At 48.2% G+C, this 24,342-nt stretch overlaps 1 protein-coding gene across 10 annotated transcripts in view; it reads left to right on the top strand.

The window, feature by feature from the left end:
• DPF3 (double PHD fingers 3) overlaps nt 1–24,342 on the top strand; it is a 256,139-nt gene that overhangs the window by 191,097 nt on the left and 40,700 nt on the right. For 6 of the 10 annotated variants that reach the window (XM_036267829.1, XM_036267819.1, XM_036267810.1 and 3 more), the window contains one exon: nt 10,180–10,308. In XM_036267829.1, the coding sequence (XP_036123722.1) occupies nt 10,180–10,308 (129 nt within the window). Of the gene's footprint in view, nt 1–10,179; nt 10,309–13,127; nt 13,396–14,181; nt 14,503–21,904; nt 21,971–24,342 lie in introns of those variants that run through there. The other 4 variants (XM_036267863.1, XM_036267881.1, XM_036267873.1 and 1 more) reach the window with 4 other exon arrangements.

Here is a 24,342-nt window from a genome sequence, read left to right as displayed (position 1 = left end):
CACGTATTACTCTCATTTTACAGGGTAGGAAAATGAGGCTCAGAAAAGTTGAGTGATTTGTCCCAAGTCCCAGTTAGCAAGATGGGAAGCTGAAATGCGAATGTGCTTGCGTCGAACACCATTCAATTATATCAGCACATTAGAACCTCAAGTGGTAGATCCCAGTCTCAGCCTGGGATCTTTGTCCTGGTCCTACCCGTCACTCTTAACTGTCACCTGTAGACCAATTGCTATGTTGCAAAGTGGCTTTTCAAGAGAAATGAATGTTGTAATGGGCACCGTCTTAGCTAGCTCCGGCTTCCACGACAAAGTGCCATAGACTGGGTGCTTGAACAGAGGACTCTGTGCACAGTTCTGGTGACTGGTGGTCCCAGATGAAGCTGCCAGCAGGGTTGGTGTCTGTTGAGAACTCTCTCCTTAGGCTGGAGATGGCTGTTTTCCTGCATGCATGTAGGTGGAGAGAGAGAAGCCAGCCCTCTGGTGTCACTTCTTATAAGGGCACTGAATCCCACCATGAGGGCCCCTTCCTCACAACCCATCTAAACCTAATCACCGCCCAGAGGCCCCATCTCCAGTACCATCCCCCTGGGGTTAGGGCTTCAACATATGCATTTTGGGGGAGACACAGTTCAGCCCAAAGCAGGTACATTTCGTCTTCAAAACTAATTTTAGCTGTTTGTGATATTATATGGACTCCATCCCCTTATTACAAATTCTACTTGAGACTTTAATTTGTAAATGAGTTTATTTTATTTTTTTTGAATCACACATCACCGTTCAATAATTTTCCTGCATGTTTGTCTCATTCGCTCTCTTTTTCCTAGCTCTTTTATCTCGTTTTGACCTTGTTTCTTAAAATAAAAAATAATACTGTGCCCAAAACGATAATCATAGAATTCCTTCATCCTTGGCTCTTGGTTTCTTTCACCACCATGCTAGCCCCCCTCCAAAGTGTACCCCCGGTTTGTCCCTTTCCTCATCTTCCAGCTATTGCCAGCTCCTGCTCGGATCATTACAGTGTCTTCATTGGTGTCTCAGCCTCTCTCCTTACCGCTTATAGTCTGTTGTCCATGGAGTAGTCAGTGGTCTTTTTAAAGGATAAAATAGATTACAGTCGTCCCTCGTTTATCGCGGTTAATCCGTTCCAGACTCTAGCGGTTGCACCCAGCGTTGAAGGATTCCTGGGGTGCTCAAATACATAGGCTTACAGTCCATACGAATAGTAATTTTAATTTTAATTGTAATACGGGAGTGTATAATTGACTCATACAACTTAGCGCGCACTGTATCATTTTCACTGTCTCGATCAACTTTTTAATGAATATATTTGAAAAAACCGCGATAGAGTGAAGCCGCAGAAGCCGAAGCGCTAAGTGGCAGGGACGACTGTATACCATGTCCTGCGCGCAACTTTCTTCACACCTGAATACAATTCAGACGCCTCACCTTGAAGTCCTGCATTTTTCCTTCTCAAAGTGTAATCAGCAGCATCAGCATCACCTGGGACCCAGGTGACCGCCTTGTCCAGGTTTGTTCAGACCATTCCCAGTTTTTGATGGAAAATCCTGTGCCCTGGGAACCCCTCAGCGCCACCCAAATCCAGACAGTTACTCCCCTGCCAGGGACCTTATACAAAATGTGGAATCCAGAGCCCTACCCCTAGACGTTTGAATCGTAACCTGAATTCTAACAAGATCCCTCAAGTTTGAGAAGCCCTGGCCTCCAAAGCCTGCCGGCCACTCTGATTGGACTTCCCTGAGGTGTGTGGTTGTGTGCGCACAGGGTAGGGCAGTATCAAGTGACCGCAGACAAGCTTCCTTGTGCCTCAAGTAGCACCTATGTAAAAGCAGAACATTAATGTATCTATCGCATAGGGTTATGTGAGGATTAAATAGCAATTCATATAAAGCACAGCATGAACAGGAAATACATGTGATGCAATGTGTATGTCTCCCACGTGTTTCCTGAGCCATGGCTCTCGGGCTGGGGCACATCAACATCCCTTGGAGGGTTCGTGCAAACAGTCTGCTGGACCCCACCCCAGGAGGTCTGTGGTGGGGCCCTAGGATTTGCATTTGTAATAAGTTCCCAGGTGGACCACTGCCTTAGCAAAATCAGCTTTTGAAGACTGGTCTTCAATCTCTTTCCCAGTAATTCTTTCTTTCGGATGCACCGAGTCAGGTAGCTGGCCAGGAGCCAGGCTGCACTGTGACGTCTAACGGCTAGTCTTGGTTTTCATTCTTTCCCTGAGGTTTCGGTCTCCGAGGCTCTCAGACCCACTTCCAGGCTTGCTCTCTGGGTGTCCCCTGTGTGAGCCCTCATTCCTGGGCTGGGCCTGCCCTGAGCTCTGGCGCCTCGATTCTGTCCTCATCCTCAGGTCTGAGGCCCGAGGCTCATCCTTTCCCCGAGGACTGTTTCCAGTCTGAAGGACACAGGAAACGCTGGCCCGCTGTGGCCCGATGGGGCGGACACGCGGCGAGGAGGGCGGGGCGAGGCCGCACGAGGCAGGAAGGCACTAGCTGAGTTCTGAGAGCACAGCAATGTCCTGGCAGCGCAGACAGGCAAAGCCATCTTGCTGAAGCACCAGGACCAAGGCGTCCTGCCGGCTCTGAGGCGAATGGCGCCATTTCCTTCAGAGCCCCGTTGGCTCAGCTGCTCTCAAATTAAACCACCCCCTCAGCCCAGTCATTTGGTGGCAATAACAAGTTGCTGCACCAGGGCATGAATGACCCACGTCACCTTCTGCTGGGAAATGGAAATATCTCCTGTGCTTCCCCTCATCAGCACTGAGAAGAGGAGTCAGTTTTGCTTGGTCTTTCTCTCGCTTTTCTGGAGCCTCAGTGACAGACCTGGTGTTGCTGGCCCAAGTCTGGTGCACAAAGGACATTACTGACGGTCATGTGACCGGCTAGCCCCAGAACCGGCGACGTGGCCAAACGCCTGGCAAATTGCACCTCTGACCAAATACATCGTCAAGGCGGAGGCAGCAATGCGAGCGGCCATGTTTCCAGTTTGTCTAGCCCGGTGTTTAGGAGTAAATATTCTCCAGGTGTGTGACTAACAGCGCGAGCTTTGTATTTCATGAGGACGGAGGAAAAGACGGCAGGTGCAAGGAAGGTGGGACGGCCGGCGCCACATTGAAACCACAGCAACAGTGAGATGTGGCCTCTCACCGGCTCGGGCAGGGCTCCTGGCAGGACACTGAAATGGGGCTTCTGGGGGTTCTTAATTCCGCAGCCTGGTTTCCTAAGAAATGCTAAGGGGAGGGCTCCTGCGGGGGGCAGGCCCGCCGGCTTCCTCACTGCAGCTCTGGTCCCCGTACGCCCCCCTTCCCCTTTCTGTCCCTGTTGTGAACGGTCGCTCAGCACTGGGGGCCACTTTGCGTCTACTCAGTTCATTGCCTGGCAGATTTCCTCCCTCAGAAGCCTCTGAAGACGTGTCCATTCTTTCATTAAGTATTTATTGTCCGCTCTGTCAGTGCTGGGGATTCAGACATGAAAGGCACTGCCCTGCCCTCACGGCTGACGGGAGGGGACACCTGTGCAGACAGACAGCAGCCATGAAAGACCACGGTCCTCCGGGTTTGGACAACTCCGCTTTTCTGTCTCTTCTTTCACCCTCTCATAATCCTCAAACAGGCCGAAAGGGACCCGAAGACGTCATCCAGCATGTTGTTCTCTTGCCTCTGAATAGGCGTGTCCTCAAAGAACCCGAGTCTGGGGCACCCTTTCCGGCTCAAAGGCCTCTGGGAGCACGGGTCCTGGGGCCACCCCTTTGCCTGTTTACTGCCTGCACTGCCAGCTTCCTGGTGGCATTTGGCTCCTCTGCCTCATGTTGTCCTTGAGAACGCGGGGTGTGGCCACCTCGCTCCATCCATACACTCGAAGTCATTCAAACAGCCCAGCCCCCCCTTCTCCGGGCGGCCGGCTTCGTGGTGTCTGGCCTGGTCTCACTAGGCCCCCCTTACCCTCAGCCTCCGTCCACTGGCTTCAGTGTCGGGGCGAAATGACCCGCGAGGAGGACCGTGTTCTCTGTCACGTGGTGCGTGGTGCCCCTGCCCTTCCCCGTGCAGGGGGGAAGGCGTCATTTGTCTTCCTCCTAGAGCCCGGGGCAGGGCCCGGGATGCTATTAGGTGGCCAAGAAGAACCAGCCTGAATGGAGTCCCAACGTTTTTATTCTTTGGATCTGTGGGATTTATTTTTTCATCTCTTCTAGGGAAGCAATGAAAAAAGGTGTCAGGCCTTGGAGATAATTTATATGAGTAAACACGTAAGGAGTGGGGTGAGCAAGAGCATGAGAATTAAGGCCATTTATCCAGGCTCTGGGGCTCTGTTTGCCCTCTGGTCCAGCCTTTCTCAGTCTTTATCTCGCCACTTTAACCCTCTTCTCGCTGTACGCCACACGGGCCAGCACACATCTCTTCCCAGCTGCCTTCTGCTCCAGCCTCTCCTGCCTCCCCCTCCCCCGCCCCCGGCCCTCATTAAAGGCTGGGTAGAAGGTAGCTGGATGTGGCGGTGGACTCCAGCTGAGGCCTGCTCGCTGATTCTGAAGGGGGAATGCACGTTGGCTTACACCCCCTCTCCTCTCCCTCCAGTCTCCAAAGCATCCTCCTCCAGCCTGGCCTGTCCAGTGTGTTCTGTGTGGCCAGCCTGGGGCTGCCTCTCCCTCTCTCCTGCCCCTTTTTCTTTCGTCCGTCCTGTGAAGCTGCGCTCTGCACAGCCAACTGCACCAGGCTAGGATGCTTTACACTTGAGAGATGAAGTAATAACAGGTGGCAAGACCAGAGGCTGCCGGAGCCCAGGATTCCAGTTGCCATGGAAACATGTCAGACCTATGGAGGGATGGGAACTGTCAGCGGTGGAGGGTGGTGGGGGGACAAGAGAGAGGGGTGAGGAGAGGCACATCTCCTGGAGGGCTCTTCTCACTGCCCCCAGATTCCCCAAGGGCTGTGCAGTCAACTAGCAGGCCTGGGGAAGCTGCTGCCGGACTGGGGTGGGTTAGGGCTGAGTGGCGGGCGCGGAGCATGGCCACGTGTCTGTACACACCAGGCCCTGGCGGGCAGTCTGAGCATCTGCTCAGGATGTGAAGTCATGCTTTTGTGGTTGTGCCATGGAGGAGCCTATCCTGGCTGGCTTCCTGCTTCCCTAGGATACTAGGGACAGTGCTGAGGTCTTAGAGGAGCCAGGCGAGGGGCTGTGGCTGGTGGCCAGGCTGTCCCTGCCATTTGTTTCTTTTTTAATCCTTACCTATGGATATTTTTCCACTGAGAGAGAGACATCGATGTGAGAGAGACACATCAACTGGTTGCCTACCGCACGGCCCAACTAGGGCTGGGACGAACTGCAACTGAGGTGCGTGCCCTTGACCGGAATCGAACCCGCAACTCATTGGTCTACAGGCCGGCACTCTAACCGCTGAGCCAGACCGGCCAGGGAACCGCCATTGTTCTTTTTGAGGGTGGCAAGCATATTGCAGCAGAGATAGACCAACGGCAGAAAGACAGCCTTGTTTGAGTGGTGGTTTTATGGAAGATTCGGGGCCTTGTTTGCCATCGATGTGGCCGATTAAAGTAGAAAACCCCGCAGACTGACTGCTTGCCCTTTGCTGAGTGTGGTGGTGGGACTATTTGGGGCTTGGCTTTCCTTTTCCTTTCTCTTGGTTTGATTTATATACATGCTCTCCCCACCTTCTGATCCTCCCGCCCCTTCTTCATGAACTTTGTTCTTGATTTCCATTCTTTTTTTTCCCTTTGAGATTTTTAGAGTATCTGCTCAGGTAAATTCCTAAACTCTAAGGCTCACTTTATTTCCTCAGCAGCTTCCTTGTACCTCTTACATGATCTCAGCCCATGAACATTAATCAACAGAAAACCAAATCCATCATTGCGGGCGCTGCCACCAAGATACCACTCGGGCCTTTGCCCTCACTGTCGTCTCCTTCTATAAAGTGGGACTCAATTTCCCATAAGCAGACGCAGAATCTCTATTTAAATCCCACTTGCATGGTCTGGGCAAGCTTCCTATTTATAGTAAAATCCTTTTTCTAATGATCTCATATACAGTACCAGGAAATTGTTCACACTGGGTCAGGCCATAGGCCAATAAAGCCATGGCGTGAGCTTTACTTAAAAACATTCCTTCCTGAGTTCTCTGAGAAGTGTGTTTTTGTAGTTGTTGTTTTGTTTTTCACAGAGTATATGACAATACGCAGGGTCACCCAGGATGGATCCCTGTGATGGGGACATTAGGGAATTTCTGCTGTTACCAGGCCGATCTCAGTGTTCATTGCTTGGGATTCCTAAAGAACGTGTTAGGGGAATCAAGCTCACTAAGAGATATGTGAAATATTCCACATGCGAAATTTGGCCAGAAAGTGTCTGCCTCTGGAACTCCCAGGAAGCAGAGAAGTGTTAGGACACAGCTAACCTGGCGGTGCCTCCTGGAGCCAGCCCCTTGACCGCTTTGGGCTTCTTCAGGTACCTCCTCTGCCAGATAACCCTGACTTCACAGAGTGATTGGTGAGGATCAGTGAATAACGATGTAAAGCATCCAGTGTAAGATTCATCACTGCTTTGTGATAAACATTTTGTTTCATCCTCACCCGAGGACATTTTTCCATTTTTTGTTCAGATAGAGCAGGAGGGAGGGAGGGAGGGAAGGAGGGAGGGAGGGAGGGGGAGAGAGAGAGAGAGAGAGAGAGAAACATCGAGGTGAAAGGGACACATCGAGTGGTCGCCACCCGCACGACCCAACCAGGGCTGGGGACAAACTTCAACTGAGGTACAGGCCCTTAGCGGGAACCAAACCCGGGTCTTTCTGGACCGCAGGCCGACACTCTAACCGCTGAGCCAAACTGGCCAGGGTGCTTTGTGATAAACATTTGACGCTTTTTGAGAAAAGTTGAAGAAGAGGGAGGCAGAATAAGTAGGCGCATCCTTTGTCCCCTTCTAAAGAGAGCAGAGCACATGGTCTTATATACTTTTCTTGCATGTTTGTGCGTAAGATGGTGTTTCACCTACCATAGTGGGGCACCGTGTTGTTCTCCCAGCAAAGGGCATGCAGCCACCCATCTTGTGTACTCTGGGAGTTAGACATGACCCCAGGCTGGATGGCTGACCAGTCTCCCTGGACATGGACCAGCTCTGCTCTCTGAAGACCAGGGAAATAAACCGGCAGTGAATGATAGAGCAACAGAAAACTCTGCCCCAGGGAAAGCAAACATGGTGCTCCATCCCTGCTAGGAAGTCCCGAGGTGGTGTCACTGTGTTGCCTACTTACATCTCTGCCATTCTGAGTCCTTCATCCCACATGATGTTAACCAGTTCCTGTCCATGGGGCACGCAGGTGTTCCAGAGATGTGTTAGACATGGTCCTTGACCTGAAGGGGTAGATCGTTTACTATGGGGAGGTGAGGCAGGTGTACCCATGTATAAACAAAGAAGCATCCTTAGAAGTGTGGTCAGTGGGGTGCCCTCCCCAAAGCCTGACCCGTCATTTCTGGCTGGGGAACTGGGAGAGCTCCATGGGAGATTTCTCACCCTGAAACTGATCTTAAATACCAAAAAGTGTATGAGAACCAGATGCAAAGGCTATGGATGAGTCTATTTCATGCCATTTACCAAGATGGAAGAAGGCTTTGAGCTCACTGTCATGAGAAGAGAGTATGAACTGAAGCAAAAAGGATTTTACTGGAAATGAAGTATAATTGTTCAGCATTACTTCCTATGCTGGGTCATCACACTACTGAAACGGAATTCCCCCTCCCCCCACCAGCATGTCACAACTGCGTACACCAAGGCCTACAAAGATTATAGCACGTTTTCACCCCTTTGGCCCTGGCACTTTGTATGGCCAATAACCAACACAAGTATATGTGGGGACCCTGTTCTGTTTCAGCCTCCCCAGAAACTTCTTTATCAGATGAATTGTTAAATTCTGTTCCTTTGGTCTTTTTTTATATAGGATCAATTTCTCCATCATTGTCTTCTTTGCTCTTACTAGATTATTTCTGAATTTTTCATTTCTTGCAGTATTGGAGTCCCTGATTCAATGGGGGCATTCTACCAATGGTCTGCTGGTGGTAAAAAAACGAAAGAATTATCTGGGAGTTCTTATACTCTATATTCTACTTCGTCCTCGTAAATCACAAGTGATGCAGTGGGCTGGAGAAAACCCAGCTTCTTTGGTTGCTTCAAGATTTTGTGAAAGGGGAGAAAAATCTGACATTATAGAAAGTCCCTAAGAGAACAGGAGAGAGACAGGGGCCTCCTGAGAGTTTTAGTGAAATGATAACACTTGAGATTATTTGATTGATTTTTCATGCATGAAGGTACCTAAGTTGTGACTGGCATCTGCATTTTGTATTTAGCTCATACCAATCGTGAAATTTAACTTTGGTTTACACTCAGCCCCTAAATTTCATATAACCCACTTCTTTCTGTTCACCTTTTGATTGATTTCCATGAGAGTCTCTGAGTGAGGAAACCCTGAGTTTATTTGCCTCGTAGACAAGCCTGGGCTTTCTTAAGAGAGTTCTCAACATGGCTAAGGTGGCAGTCAAGAGAGAGAGAAGACAGAGGCTTCCTTCTGGATCTGGGCAATGAAAATTTTATAGACAGAGTAAAATTTTTGTGGATGTACTGATTTTTGGAGATTTGCAAAACCATTCGGTATGACATGCAGATGTCTGCGATACAGAGACTGATGAAGGAAAACGGAAACTTAGCAGGCCACAGGGTGTGGCCAGCTCCTCTGTCCGCCCCCAAGCAGCCAACATTTTTCTTGCAGAGATTTGTCTGCCTCCTTGAAGATGAAAATCAATGACTTAGAAACTGATTAAACAATCCAAATAGCAACTGATAAATGGATTAACCCTCTGTAATGTAATTCTGCAAGCTTTTGTTTTCTGCCTTTCCCAGGTAAGTTTTTCTATTCCTGGAGGCAAAGCAGAGGCATGGAGGAAGCTAAGGCCAGAGGGAATCACATTAGAGTGGGTGAATCCGTTTATCACTTACTGTCTGGATGGTATTTCTGCTTCCTTTTACAGATTTGTACCCTACGGGACCCTGATTAATGTTAGCCAGTGAATAATGAAAGATAGCAGACACTGGGTACACCGAGGAGGAGGAAGATACCCCCGTGGTTTAGGTTGATCCCATAAATGGAGAGACTTTTCTTCCTAGTCACAAACAGGGAGTGTTAATGTGACAAAGAAATGTCCACAATAGGGGTAGAAAAACAAAGGAAAATGGGCGTGTGTCTCCCCAGGCGAAGAACCTGTGCAAGGCTTTACACCCAGACAACAAACTGAATGGTTTCGGTGCTCGAGGACCTGTGCTGTTCTCACAAGGTTTTGTTTTTAAGATCACGTCCCAAGATTTTTCTTTGCTTTTGTATAGGGCTTTCATTGTGGGTGGTTTATGAGGGTCTTAAGCCTCTAGACATGCTCACTTACTCACTGTTCAATCCATCTCTGGCATGAGGCTCAGCTTAGTATCCAGTCTGATTCTGGGCACTTGGGGTCTGCTAACTAGTGCCAGATGCTTTCTATGACCGGTGAGTCTGGACTTTAGGGAGATGCAGCTGAACAAGAGTGAACATCTGTCTACCTGTCAAGGTGTTCATCAGAGTCCCCAGGAGCATCTTCATTGGCCGATGACCACCCATCAACGAACGCTTCTTTGTTTCCCTTTCCAGGGAACAAAGCATCTTTCCCAAGGGCAAACAAAAGCATCTTTCCCAAGGGCAAAGCCTAGGCATGGACTGTTCTCTCTCTCTAGTCACACCACTGTTTATGACTGCCATCTGCTATTTGGAGCCTTGGCCCCGAGAGCGGTTGTTCAGGGATGAGAAGGGTTCGCTTGACTAGGAGGCATTCTGGATGCTGCGCTCATCCAGGGATGCGATCAGGAAAGCAGGCTCGTTTCTACAAAAACACAGAACTGGGAAATACTGCGATGATCACACTGAACTCTGGGTGGCTTGCAAAACATCGGTACTATTAAGCTGAGGAGGGTCAAAAAGAAAACAGCCCAAGTTAACCACTTGGTTGTAACAAAACCTCAGGTTCTAAACTTTGTTTTCTTCCTGGAGCAGACTTTGCCACACTGTGGGAGAAGAGGGGCCAGTAGAACATGTATCTCAGCCTAAAACTGGATTTTTAAATAAAATGTTTTTACAGCCCAGAAAGGACCGGACGGGACAGTCATTCCTAATAACTACTGTGACTTCTGCTTGGGGGGCTCTACCATGAACAAGAAGAGCGGGCGGCCCGAAGAGCTGGTGTCCTGCGCAGACTGCGGACGCTCCGGTGAGTGCGGCCCCTTCCTGCACCCGTGCCCTAGGCCAGGGCCCGCCGCACCTGCACTCCTCTGCCAGCCTTCGGGGGTGACGGGTGGCGTGGAGGAGGTGGTGGTGGTGATCTCAAGTGGAGAGCAGTTTTTAGGTCATTGGATATTTTTCTTCTTTGAATCTTAAGAAACAAAAATTAGGCCTTGGGATCCAGGGAAAAGGGAAAGCAGACATTGTGGACTTGTGTTTGGCCTTCTCACGAAGCGGATATTTCTTTGTGTGTGTTGTGGACGACAGTGAGATAGTGTGGGGACACCTGGAGGCACAGGCAGCGCGCTCTGGTATCGGTGATGTGCGTGTAACCAAAAGCCGTGTCTGTTCTGTGGAAGTGCCTGGGGATGCTGGACGAAGGTGGAAACGTGCATATCGGGAGGCCGCTACGTCTTGAACTGGGCGTCAGAGACCCCCGAGCTGGGAGTGGCGTGAATACCACATCCATTGGCCACTCATCCCGTTTTTCATGTGGAACCGAAAGAGGCCCTGAGAGGAAGGAGGAAAAGGGCAGGCGTTCCCAGGGCTCGTCCGAAGCTGACTCGGCACGTTTTGAAATTTTCACCTTTAACCTACCCAAACACTAAAATAAAAAAAAGACTTTGATCTTGTTCTTTCATTCTTAAAATGAGTTCAGCTTTTTAAGTTTTGTTCGAGCTGTTGGTTGTTTTTCAGTTCTAAACAAACCGTTACTTTTGGCTGGTGGTGGTTGGTTGGCACCACCTATTTTTCATCTTTTTTATGTTATCACTAGGCCAAAGAGATACTGACTCAGTCACTGACTGCAGCAGGTGAAGTACAGCTCCGCTGGGCGGTGGTCCCAGCAGTGAGCGGCCCTGCCCCTTCCCACGTCTGCCCCGGGTCCTCTCTGCGCCCAGGTCCAGGAGCCGGACCCAGACGACCACACCTGGGTCTGCTGCAGCAAGTCGGCTCTTTGCGTTGTCCACAGACCTTCGCTTTAGTCCTTTTATTTTTAAAAAATAGTTGGCTATTGGGTTGTTTAGGGTTCGAGACTGAATTGAGTAGCGAATCAGTCATTGAAAAGGGCTGGTTTCCATTGCACGCAGCTCTCAGCATTGAACGCCCGAGGACCTGACGGGGTGGCCAGTCTGCAATTCTGTCAGTTCGTTCACTTTCCAGACATGACACCCAGTGTTGAACTTTCTACTCTACTGGTGCCAGCTTAGAAAAGGGGGCCCGTGCGATCGTAGACTCTGGGTTTTAGATATTTAAAAGGAAAATGGAATACAATTCAGTGTTTTTAAAAGTGAACAATCCATCAGAAGCAAAGTCACTTGGTGTGACATTCTAGGCCGAACGATAGGGACCACGGTGGGACGCCTTAGAGAGGGCAGCCTCAGAATCCTCATTTCAGATGCTGATTCCCTTCCTTCCCTACAAAAGACGAGGACTGGACTCTGCTCACGGGGACCAGCAGTGGGCAGTTGTCTTTTTCTTCTGTCCAAAGCCTTTCTCTTCACAGCCTTTCCTCAGCCTTTCCTTCCCAGGATCTGTCTGCTCTGTGGCTCAGGAGACCATTTATACCAGCCTAGGTGTTCTCAGTGCATTTGCCAAGGATTAAGTTTGGTGGATAATTTAGTCAAGGTCTGACTTTGATTGTCCTGAAATAGCGGATAGATACCTTGGGCATGAACAGGGGGCATTAGCTCATGGGATGTGCTGGTTAAGGCAGGATGAATACTATTCCAGGGCCTCCCCAGAGTCTCTCCAAGGAGGGTGTGGAGCTTGGAAGAGCTGTCTTTCCCTTCCAATCCACCCCACTACCTCTGTTTCCTGGGAGAAAAGGAGGTTCCTGATACTGGCACCATAAGTGGTACATCATGACCTTATTTGGGGGCCATCCTAGGGCCTATTGAGAATGTAAATAGTTTAAACCCGAGTTGTACAAATTTTAAGATACAACCCCTATTTTTCACTTCCTTAGTGCTCTGAGTTAGATTTGACAACTCTGGACTTTCTGGGGCACTGAAAACCTGGGCGTGTTTAGTGGCTGGTGTGTGTGTGTGTGTGTGCACGCACGAGCATGTGTATGCACACACACATGTATTTGTATGCATACTGCGTGGGTGCAGATCACAGTGATGTTCTCCCGTGATTAAAGAAAACGAGAAACTCTTTTTACCTACCACTTGTCAGACTTTTCAACTTCTTTTTGCTTTCAGTGCAAATGAACTACATGGTGTAAGGGCAGAAATGAAAGGGTACTGAAAGAATGGGATTAGAAACAGGTAAAAATCAAAATAAAATGGATGGAGGCTTAACCACCTTGAACGGGTTATCTGACAGTAATACCTTTGTAGAGCTGACTGTCAAAGTGAAGGACAAACATTGTGCAAAGAAACACCAATGGAAAACACCAAAGAAATACCAACCAGGCTTAAAATCCACCAAGTAAACTCATCGTCTGGGTGGGGTTGGGTGAGTGAGTGAGTGTGTGTGTGTGTGCGCGCGCGCGTGTGCTACGCGCGTACAGAAGAGGAAATGCAAACGTCATGGGTGACTCTCACTCGGAGCTGTGCTCATATATATTATGGTAGAGATGATGCCTTTTCAGGGAGGGAGGAATCCTTTTCCCTGGAAATGATGACTTTGTCCTTTTACCCCAAATCTCTGTCGCCAGGTGATGCACTCAGTTAATCTCTTCTGGTGGAAATGGTTTATGATCTTGCTATGAAGAATAACATTGTAATAAATAATATAATAAGAATATTAATAATGCTGTCTGTTGCTTAACCCATGTGCTGATATATTCATCATACATGTCAGCTCATTTGGGAGGAGAAGGCAGGAAGGAGAAGGAGGCAGCGGCCGCAGCTCGTACCACGGAGGACTTATTCGGTTCCACGTCAGAAAGTGACACCTCAACTTTCCATGGCTTTGATGAGGACGATTTGGAAGAGCCTCCCTCCTGCCGAGGACGCCGCAGTGGCCGGGGTTCGCCCACAGCAGATACAAAGGGCCGTTGCTGAACCCATGAACAGACTCTCTGGGCAGTTAGCCATCACCCTCTGACTTTGGTCATTGTTCTGGTTCTGATATATTTTTTTTTTTAATGAAAGACAACTTTAGGTTTTCCCTTCATCCTTGCTTTTCCCTCTTACCCCCCAGCATCCCGTCCCCCTTTCCCTCTATTTCGAATATGTACAGCAAAGCACAAACTACTGAAACAAAACAGAACAAAAGAGCAAAGTGTCCTTCAGAGAGATGGCATCATGATGTACTATTTATTTGCCAGAGAAATGAGAAGTTAGGCAAATTATCTCTTTTGGGGGGGAGGGGCTCTTTTGACATGAGCAGAGTTGATTTCCTCAGTTTTCCTATTTATTGGCAAAATGAACAGAGGAAGAATATTGGGTTTGGAAACAAAGAACCAATTACATTAAATAAATTATTATTTATATATTCTAACTGTTATTAGAACCTGACTTTTTTTTTGAGAGAGAGAATGAAGGGAAATCAGAGAAACTGAAGTACTGTCCTGTTTAGAAGAAAGCGTTGGGGGGAGGAGCGATTCCAGGAGACCCAGGCAGGAGGATTCCTCGTGGGAGATGATTGCAGTTTCTGTACCCCACGGAGTTTCTGGCTCCCATGGCAGCCCCTCCCCGTTTCTCATCCCTGACCTTTCCATCCTCCTCCCCGCTTGCGCTTGCGAGAAAATGTCAGCAGTTTCGGAGAAGTGCGGGGCTGCTGTGTGCGGCTCCCTCCAGCAGCCGGCCCCCAGCAGCACCTCGGGGCCCCTCCTCTCCATAAGCAGAGCCGCTGTCGTGGTTGCTGGTTTTTCCTCACTTTCCTCCTGGTGAAGAGCGATTTCCAAATGCAGGAATGGAACACGAACAGGAAGGCATGGACTCGGCAGTGAGAACAACCCGCGGCTGCCATCGGAAGAAGGGATGACACCTTGAAGTATATTTCCCTCCCCCTCACCCCTCTTTACAAACGTTTAAATTCCCGTTGGATGATCAAGCCTTCCCGTATTTCTTCTATTTTTATAGTGCCCTCCAGGCACTTTGTTTTATGTTTCCAATAGCATCTCCTGAAATAAACCAAAGCCACACTTGCTCAAGGCCCTGGAGCGATGGAGAAGACCATCCACCTTGTCAGCAGCCCCAAGAGTGAACAGCTGTGCGGGCCTAGTCAGAAGGTATGTCTTGGCTGACTGTCTTACCGTGAGGGCAAAACCATCACAGTGGTATTTTCCCCTTACTCCCTCCCCCCAACCTTGTCTTTTGTTTTTCTGGGGTTGGACCCCCTTATTAGTGTGGAAGAGGCTCCTGGAGAGCCTTCCACCCAGCCCTCTGCCACTGTATGTGCATGCACCCGCCTGGGCCTAGTGTGAGGACTGAAGCTTGCTTGGGGCTCTGTGTGGAGAATGGGGGGCTTCTGGCTTCTGGCCGAAGTATAAGAGAAAATGGCTGGGGAAGTGCTTGCTAACTGCCTCCCTTGGCTACACCTGGAGGGGGCGTTTAGGCCAGTGACTTGGGAGTCGGCTGCTGGACGTGGGTAGGAACGAGGGGCGTGGCCACAGGGGACTGCATGTTTGGACTGGTATTTCGTGCTCCAGGTACCAATTCAACAGCTAAGGGAATGTGTTCAAATTAAAGCAGGTCTCTGATTAGGCACAACTCTCAACTGAGCTGACCTGAAGAGTCTGAACTCCCGCTAAGTGTGGTCAGTTCTTTGTCCCCCATGAGAGCACGGGTCCCGAGATATGGACACTGTCAGTTGGCTGGGATGGGGAGGTGAGAGGCCATCCAGACAGCAGGCTGCTTTTAAGTGTCTGGGAAGATCTGTTTTGACAATCCAACCTTCACAGACCCCTTTGAATTAGATCTCTCGATAAAATTACAAACCAACCAAGTGAAAGCAAGGACCAAGCAAAGAAACCCACACATGGGCTCTTTGTGCCTCTCTGGTAGCCTGAGACAGCAGGCCGTCTACCTCTCTCCTGCTTCAAATATGTAAGTGCTCACCTGGGCATTTGTTCTCAGTTGTGAGAGAATGAAAGTGACAACCTCACCCACTTTGGGGATGTTCTGCCTAATCATCATGTGGCCCTGTTCCCGGGAAATACGGTACAAACCTCTGACTTTGTCCCTGCATGCGCATGTGGAAAGCCAGCCTAGTTGGTCCGAGTTGGTTTCTGCTAAGGGGATACGCCTCTGTATTTCATCTTTTCTGTTACTTTGACTCAGATATTGGATTCATGGCATTATGGCTTCTTCTCACTGATGAAATGTGAGCTTCCATGTTAATAAAAACATGTCTGACCAATGTATACTCTCATTTGAAATCTAAGTTGTTTGTAGTCCTGAAATTCTCCATGACAGCCTGCCTTTGAATTTGAAAAAAAATAAAGTTAAATTCACATAATTGAAACAGTTGATGAAAACCTACCTAATTTCAGAGTCTAACTTGGGGTTCTGAAGGGAACGAAGAATGAAGAATTGTTGAAACAAGTGAACTCCCAGAGGAAGATTTATCTGAGGATGGCTAGTGTTGTGTTTAGTTCTTACTGGTGCCACTTGCTCTTCCTTTCCTTCTGCTGGGTGGGGATGCCCCGCCCCTCAGCTGTGCAGCCAACCCGAGCACTGCTCACCTGCTCCTAGTACACAGGCCAGAATTCACAAAGACCGAGAAAGAACGGAAGGAACTGTAAAGACCATCAGGTTCGAACCTGTCACTTTCCAGTTGAGAAAGATCCACTCAGGGAGAGTAAGTGAGTGAAGTTTGAGAGAGCAGCGTGGACATTGCTCTGGGGCAGATGTGTCCCGGTGAGAGAAGGGAGCTCAGAGGAGGCATAGGAGGACAACGCCGGCTCTTCTGTCCTCGCCCTGACAGTTGGTGCTATATCTCTGTCCCCTTTCTCTACGTAACAGTGGCCAACATGTATGTGCCAGACATTGTTCTGAGTCCTTTCCCTGGAACAGTTGATTTAATCCTCGTGACTGCCCTATGAGGTGTTGATTATCCCCAGTTTACAGATAAGGAAACTGAGGCTTGGTAATAAGCTTAAGAAATGTACCGAAGGCCGGCCTCATGGCTGATACAAAGTCACGTTTTGATTTCCATCAACCTGACCCCAGGACTGCCTATGGTCTTCATTTCCACCTCTGTTCTGGGCGACCCTTGCACGTTCCTGCACACGGAATACAGGAATATGTTATGATATTCCCATATCTATAGCACGTATAGGACCACAAAATGATTTATTTTCAGTTTAGATATTATTAGTTTATTATAAAAGAGAGGCATGGGAATGATATGATGAAAGATTTCAGAACTTCAGTGGATGCCATTTCAATAGTGATTTGTTTCTGTTTACATACTTTACAAGAATGTCACCATCTCTAAATAAGAACTAGTCCTTGTCATCTAGAACTACTTTGGTGCCTCCCTCTTCTAGGAGAACTTGACCTCCAACTCGCACTCACTGGTTGAATCTCTCCACACTTTCCTTTAGAGTCCTGTCCAGCAGCTACTACTGTTGCTTCAGTACTTTGGCTTGAGATTTTTCTGGACACATAATACCTCCTTTGGCTACAGTTATGGCTGCACTTTCAACCAATACTTGGTCAAAGGGGGGAAGATATATGTGTATATATCTCCCTTGATTTTCCTCAGGTCCAGTTGAAGAAAAGGGTGTTTGTAATGAATATAGCTTTAAGTGGTAATGTTATCAAAGGATTAGAAGAGGAAGCAATTAGTTCCCCCAAAAGAAAATTCTAATTAAAATTCTGTACAGAATGTTATAGAGGGTTCAACACTTGAACCATCATTTTTAGACATTCCCTCCTGATGCCTGCTGGGAACAAAGGTCTCTCTCTCTTTTTTACCTCTGGAATTGCAGCAGCTGTGTGAGCAGTCAACACATCCATTGTCTTGTTGTTGCTTTCGTTAAAAATGTATCACTACTCCAGATTTAACATAAAAGAAATTAGAGTCATCACGATGAAAATGATTTAACTAGCTTCCTTTGTCCTCAGCTCAGGAAAGCATCCGCCCAAGATGTTTCAGAAATGTCATCTAATTTTCTGAGTCCTAGCCCAAAGAAAGGAGAATATAATCTATAGAACTTTCTAAACTTGTTACAACATTCATGTCCCCTGGGGGGAACTGTTGATGAAAAAGGTGATTATTGTTTTGTCTGTCTGATGTTTTTTCCTACTTAGAGCAATCTAATCCTTTATTTCTGTTAGCGAGACCACGTAGAGATCAGACCCTCTAATCACCGTAACACTGGGAGTGAGAAATATGCATTTCATTTTTTAAAGGTACTTTAAAGCCAGTAATGCAATTTGCTGCTGGTGTTTCAGAGAGAAGGATTTAATAAAAATAGGATGTTCACATCAATAGTATCCCTTTAAGTCTTCCTGCTTACTCTGCATCTCTCTATGCATCTAATGGGCTGCAGCCCGATACTGCCTTTACATAGCACTTGAGGGAACACAAGATCATTACTTGAGGAGAGAACTAAAGGCCGCTTGGAGGTTCTCACTTCATGGCGGAGTAAAAGTAATTAATATTATCCCAATATGCCTCCTGTTACATCTGATGAATATGATCCTGAACTTCTACTTAAAGTTGGAGCAGGCTCATGCATTAGGCACTTTTCCACAGGGGATTTTCTTTACCTTTGGATGTGATGTTTCTAGTGTACTTCCTGAGTGAGGCATTTTTAATCTAGTGAATAGAAACCTAGAGGAGAAATGAAAAGTTCTGAGTTGGGTCTCAAACTCTGCGTGAGTTTGTCACTATGCGTTTCTGCTCAGTTCCTAGGGTAGGGACATTTCTTGCCCTATCACAATGTATGACCAACATTCTTTCATGATGATTCTTAAAACAGTCCTGAGTTAGGAGAGATGTTATTTGTTCTCATTTCAGTGATGAGGAAATGAGATTTGATCAGGTTAGATGATGGGTCTGAAGTTCCAGGGTGCGTGGAGCCTGGGTCTTCTAATACTCTCTCCTCAGTCTACGCTGACTTTCCACCAGTCGCATTTGGACGATTTCTCGAGTATATCAGTCAAGGGCTTTGAGATCTTTCATTCAAGACTTCATTGGATTGAGAGGAAGTATTTGATGCTATAAAAACAAAGCACATCTAAACCCAACCTCTAATCACATTAGAATCCTGCTAAGGGATAGCAGTATGCAGGTCCTCATAGCCACTTGCAGAGAGCTAGGGGTGGGCTTTCTCAGCGGTCCCTGTTTGGTGGTGACGCGGGTGACGGTGAGGGTAGGAGTGGTGAGGTGGCAGGGGATGAAGAAATACTTCAGGCCGCGATTTGGTCACGTGCCTAAGTGCTTGTACCACTAACACATTGAATTATGTTGTACTTAATAAAAGTGATTTCTGACCGCTTAGTCAAAATAACAGTATAGGAAAAATCATTCTGCTCGATTGATCTACAAAATAGCTGAGAAGGATAGAAGATCCCTGTCAGAACTGAATTATTAGCTAAAAAGCATTGGCAAATAGGTGTTCACAGTGTCTCAATACTGGCCCTCGACCGATGAGTAAGACTTAAACTTTTTAAAAACTTCTAAATAAATTCAGATTTATACACATAATACAAAGAATTCCCATAGACTGTTCACCTAGATTCTTCAAATAAGCACAGCACAGTGGTCACAGGGAGGAAATGAACACTCACGCGGTTCTACAGCCTACGCTGAGGCAGTTCTGCCGGCTGTCTCACTATGTCCTTTTTCTGGTGCAGGATCACCTGTTCTTTTTAGTTGTTATGTCCTCTTAAAGTCCTTGAATCTAAAGTAGTTAGTTCCACAGTCTTTCCTGGTATAACTGATACTTTTGAAGAGTACTGGCTGGTCATTCCATAGAAAGTCCTTCACGTTAGCTTTGTGTGCTGTTTACTATTGATTAAAATCAGGTTATGCAGTTTTGGTAAGAATCCTACAGAAATGAATTGCGTCCTTCCCAGTGCATCATATCAGGGGGGATATGATTAGTTTATCCCGTGGCTGTGGCTCAGATATTTGGCCTTTCAGCTCAGGTTCAGACTACTATGTTTATAGACCTTGGATGATGATAGTTTCCTTCACATATACCTTGTTTATTTGGCTACGAGGGACTGGGTAACAGTAGCCTGTATAGGACGGCTCAGCCCGGTGAAGGATGGGATGAAATTAAACATGGGGCCAGTGGATTAACTGTCCAGTAGATGTATTTGCAATCTAGTTGGGAAGACTAGATTTTCACAAGTAGTTAAAAACGTGTCATGGGCTGACAATGTGATTATTTCTGCTGTGGATCAAAGTGGTCAGGGAGATTTTCTTAGAGGAAGCTATCCAGACCAACAAAGAGTTCTAGATTGACTGTTGCTGTTTAATCTGTAGGCAAAAATATCTCTTGTCAGAGAGAACAGAGGTAGAGCCTAACAAAAGGTAGGGCTGGGGATTGCAACCCGAATTCTGTAAAATGGCAAAAAGCACAATGTGAAAACATTCCCGAGTATTGTTCTGTAGCATTTTGTTCATGCCGCCAGTTTGGTGCTTTTTGGCTTGCAGTCTTTCTCGTCAAGCAGATGGTGTGTTCCTTGAGGGCGAAGATGATGTCATGTCCCTCGGACAGTGCCCGACAGCTATGTGCCATGACTATTTAATGAAATAAACTGAGAAGCGAGCAGTGTTTCTGAGCTAATTAGTGGGAGGATTTAGTGTCTCACTCCACAGATAACGGATGCTCAGTAAATATTGCCGACAGAAAGGTTGGGAAAGTCCTTCCTGTCTGGACACAGCATCTATCGGTCAAGCAGAGGGGTGGGTGAGATCCAGGAGGCCGTGAAGTGGCGGGGCTGACGAGAGAGAGTGAGGATGTAAAGATGGGGGTGAGGGGAAAGCTGAAGATGTGTGGGAGGTGGGAAGTCAGCCCCCTTAAAAGGGACTGCCAGCAGATGGCCGGGAACATGCGGGACATCTCCAGCGGCCTGCCGGTGGCTCCGCCAGAGATGAATGAGAAAATGGGTATTAGGAGCCCAAAGCTGGGAACCAACCAGCTCTTTTCTAGGTGGCCTAAGTGGGCAAAAGAAGAAAAGTGTGCATACCTGTGTGCTGGCGCTACGAGGGACTGGCGCGTCAGCGGTGGAAATGTGAGGAAGTGGAAAGGGCATGGTGTATGGTTATTAGACAGACTCACGGAAAGACATCTGGGGCTCGGCATTGGGAGAGGGTCAGAAAGACTCCTTGCAGGGGGTGGAATTCTCACTGGATGCCCAACAAGAGAACACTTGGCAGGTACTCTGGAAGGTCTGGAGAAAGGACAACCGGTTTTATCACAGGAGTGAGGGGGCTGGAGGCAGGTGGACCAGCAAAGAGATGGATACTAAGGAAGAGACGGGAACCTGGGGAGGGAGACCGAACAAGCAGATCTGTGCAGTGAGACAGTGGGGTGGGATGGGATGGGGGCAGGGCACGGGCAGGTGTGAAGGGAGGGCTAGGTGGTGGGTGGAAACCGGGCGAGTCTCGGCGTTGGAAGCCCATCCATCGGCCCTGCACACCTGAGCAGTGAGGAGTGATATCTTGGGCACTAGGAGGATGGGGGTGGGGAGTTTCCGCTTGGAGAGGCTGAGCTGCGTATTTGACTTGGACTGTAGTTCCTTTGGCTGGGCTTTGTTCCTGCCGAGCCCGTCTTCCTTTCCTCGCTCTCTCAGTGCCGTGTGAGCTGGGCACTGTTAGGGGCACCCATCTCTGCCCTTAGGAACTGCTTCTGGGGTGCAGTGTGATAGTTCTTGGTTTTCTTGCTTGCTCTTTTGTGCCGACTACTCCATTCTGAAGACTAAAATAACTTAGATTTCATTTCAGAAGCAAAACCCATGCCTGATGTTCCCATCCAGACTAAAGGACCCACCAGGTTCCAAGTCTGACACTTAGAATCTCTGGGCTAGTTGAGGACTGGAGTGGATCTCTTGACTTGGCTCTGTCTCCAAGTAATTCAGACTCCCTGGCGTCACCTGGAGCATAGTTTTTGGCGAGGGCGGTGCATGAAGCAGTGTCCTTTTGGCCTGGGGCCACATGGGGCATTGGTTGGGGTTTTCTGTGACTGCAGCTGGTCCTATACCATAGGACTACTCATTTCTACTTAGGTGACAGGAAGAGATTGCATCATAATGGTCCTTCTGGGGTATTTCCACAGTGAGAAGATGTAGTTTGTTTGGTTTCCAAGCGGAGGAGGAAAAAAAGATTTTGCTAACACCCAGTTTTGCCTACTGTGCCACCTAGGAATTAGAAGTCCAGCTGAGCCCTCTCTGTGTCTTGTGTCATCCCGTTGCCCAGGAGCACAGACCTGCCCTATTCCTGGCTGATGTCGTGCTGCTGGTGTCCAAGGCACGGGAGACAGTCTGATTCTCGTTGTACAACACCATGGCCTCATTGGTGTGCCACTAGTTGGTTGTTTTTTCTTTCTTTTGTTTTTTTGAAAAACTCATTTCATTTCCACCAACCCCTTAATTTTATTCTTTCCTTTTTAGGTAGTTGTCCTGTGCTGTTGTTTTTTGTTTTATCTTTCGTTGCCTTTCCCTCTGCAGTCCACTCTGTGATCCGGGGACGCCAGCACCCTTCAAGCAAGCCGTTTCCGAAGAAGGTGAACAGAAGGCACGATGATTTGCTCCTCCTCCTCCCCCCTTCTCCTCACCTCCTCCTCCTCCTCCTCCTCCTCCTCTCCCCTTGCCCGGCCCCTCCTGCGTGTGTTTCAGCCAACACAGGAGCCTGGATTTTGTGGAAAAGCCTCCAGTGCAACTCTGCTCAGCTCAGCTCAGAGAAGTCTCGGGAATGGCCTAAGTTTGTGCAATAAGAAGATTTTTCTTTTTCTTTTCAAAATCCTCCATTACATTTTCTTTAAATGTCTGTGAGAAAGGACCCAGGTCAGACTGGAATTGCTCTGCAATAGAAATAACTGCAAACAAACTGATGGAAAAAACAAAGAGTTAACTATTTTATTAATTTCAGTATTTAAAAGAACATGCTGATGTGGCACAGTATTTTTATTTAAAGTCCCTTCTGCTTCCGAAGTGAAAAGCGATTTTGTGAAGACATGAAGTCAAAAGAGTCCTTAATGTAAAATAAAGACTGCATATTAACTCTAAGGAAAAACACTCCACATTTTTAATAAGAAAATAAAGATCACCTCTGCTCTCTCAGGCTTTAAAAGAGCCATTGGTGTATGTGCTTTAGGTATCTTTATTTCTGCGAGTTGGATGTGGTAAGTGAGGAGTGATCAGTTCTTTTTCTTTCTTCCAAAGTCTATCAAAAGTGTTGGTGATATTCAATGAGTGTTAAGTCTTGACTGAAATAAATTAGCCACAGAGGCTATCAGCAGTTTCTCTGCTCCCCCTCCCCTCCCCAAAATCCCTCTCCCTCACCCAGGCAAGCACCATTTATCTGAACGTCAGGAAGCAGCCTGCCTCCTGGTTATCATGCCTGACAAGGCCTAGTTCTGAAAGGAATCCCATCTAGTGATTAAATGTGTCGCTGCGAGTTTAACAGATTCAAACACAGACAGCTTTGTTTAAAATAATGCAGTGAAGGAAGAGAAAAAACAAACAAAAAATAAGCATCCGCCGAGATGACATTCATTTGGTCACCTAACTAACAGCTCCTGGAGGAAGTTTGCAGAGGGAACCTTCTGGGTTCAGGGACCTGAGATTCCAGTGTCCCCAAGGGCAAGGAAGGCCAGCCCGAATGATGGAGCCCTCGGATTCAGTTGCTGGTGGGGGTACAGGAGAAAGGCGTGTTGTAACATGTCCTTTTATGGCCGTGTTAGTGGAAGTGACTGTTAGGACCTCTGCAATGTAGTTCAGCATTGTGCCTGGGCCTAATGAAGGAGCCGGGTTGGCTGGCTGGGGCACTGATTTTACGGCCGGTCTTTCATGCGGCCATGCTCTCGGGTTCCATCCACTCTGAGCAGTCATATTAATACATGTACAGTCTCGTGCCGGGCATTCTTGTCAGCAAAAGCCCTTGAGTGACAGTGTTGCTGAAATAGTTCTGGGCCTGATCATCTCTTTTGCCTTTGAAAGGGGAGAGTGGATGGGCACCAGTGTCCTGCCAGCCCGTTCAGGTTCTCATTCGGGGCCAGTCCTCAAGGGCGAGATCGGAAGAGTGGCTTTGGGTCATTTGTAGCGCTTTACTGTAAGGTTTTCTGATAGAAAATGACTGTTCTAAAATTGCTAATAATTATAATAATAATGCATTCCCCAGCCAACTCCCACAAGTTATAACGTGTAGAAGTGTGATAAAGCTTTGCACAGTCTAGAGCCAGTACCAAGTTTGTAAGTGTCGGTTCAATAGAGGTCTGTCTCCAAGGCTCCTCTAGCAACTGCACGGTACACTACCAGCCTCGTCCTACACGAGTGTGGCTTTCACACTGTCCTGTTGAGACCCCTGGGAGGGTTCTGCCCACTTGCTTGCCTGGAATTTGTGGAACCCTATTGTTTTATTCAGAAGCAGCCTGGAGCAGTGGTCGGCACTGGTTTGGCTGACAGGGAACAACGTCCAGGGTTGGTGCCAGCATCTGCTTCGAGTCCAGAGTTGCTGTCCCCAGCCCACTGTCCCCATGGCCAGTGCCACCCTCTCCACGGTCCACATAGATGTATGGAGAGCCCGGCACGCACACCTGTCCCGTGCTGCTGCCTCAGCAGGGCCGAGAACAGTTTTGCAGAAGAAAGCAGGGTTCAGTGTGTGCTTGGAAAGTGCTGGGGTCCGTGTTTCCACTCCCTGAGAGGTGCTCTTGGTGCGCCTCCCCAGGCTGCCAGTCGGTCCGCCGTGAGCCAGCCCCCGAGGATAGCTTCTCGCGTGTGGAGGTGGGCCCTCCTCCCTGATGGGTCCCTGGGTCACACGGAGCCAGAGCAGCCTTTCAGGCCAGGGCTTGCCCCCCGAGCGCTGCCAGCGTGGGGTCAGCTGGAGATGACCATGGCCTCGTGAGGCTGCTCCGAGTGTGCCCTAGCTTCTAGAATGATCGTCACAT

This window comes from Molossus molossus, unplaced genomic scaffold (genome assembly GCF_014108415.1).
Source record: "Molossus molossus isolate mMolMol1 unplaced genomic scaffold, mMolMol1.p scaffold_m16_p_1, whole genome shotgun sequence".
NCBI lineage: Eukaryota > Metazoa > Chordata > Mammalia > Chiroptera > Molossidae > Molossus > Molossus molossus.
This window is presented reverse-complemented; position numbering and strand designations above follow the sequence as displayed.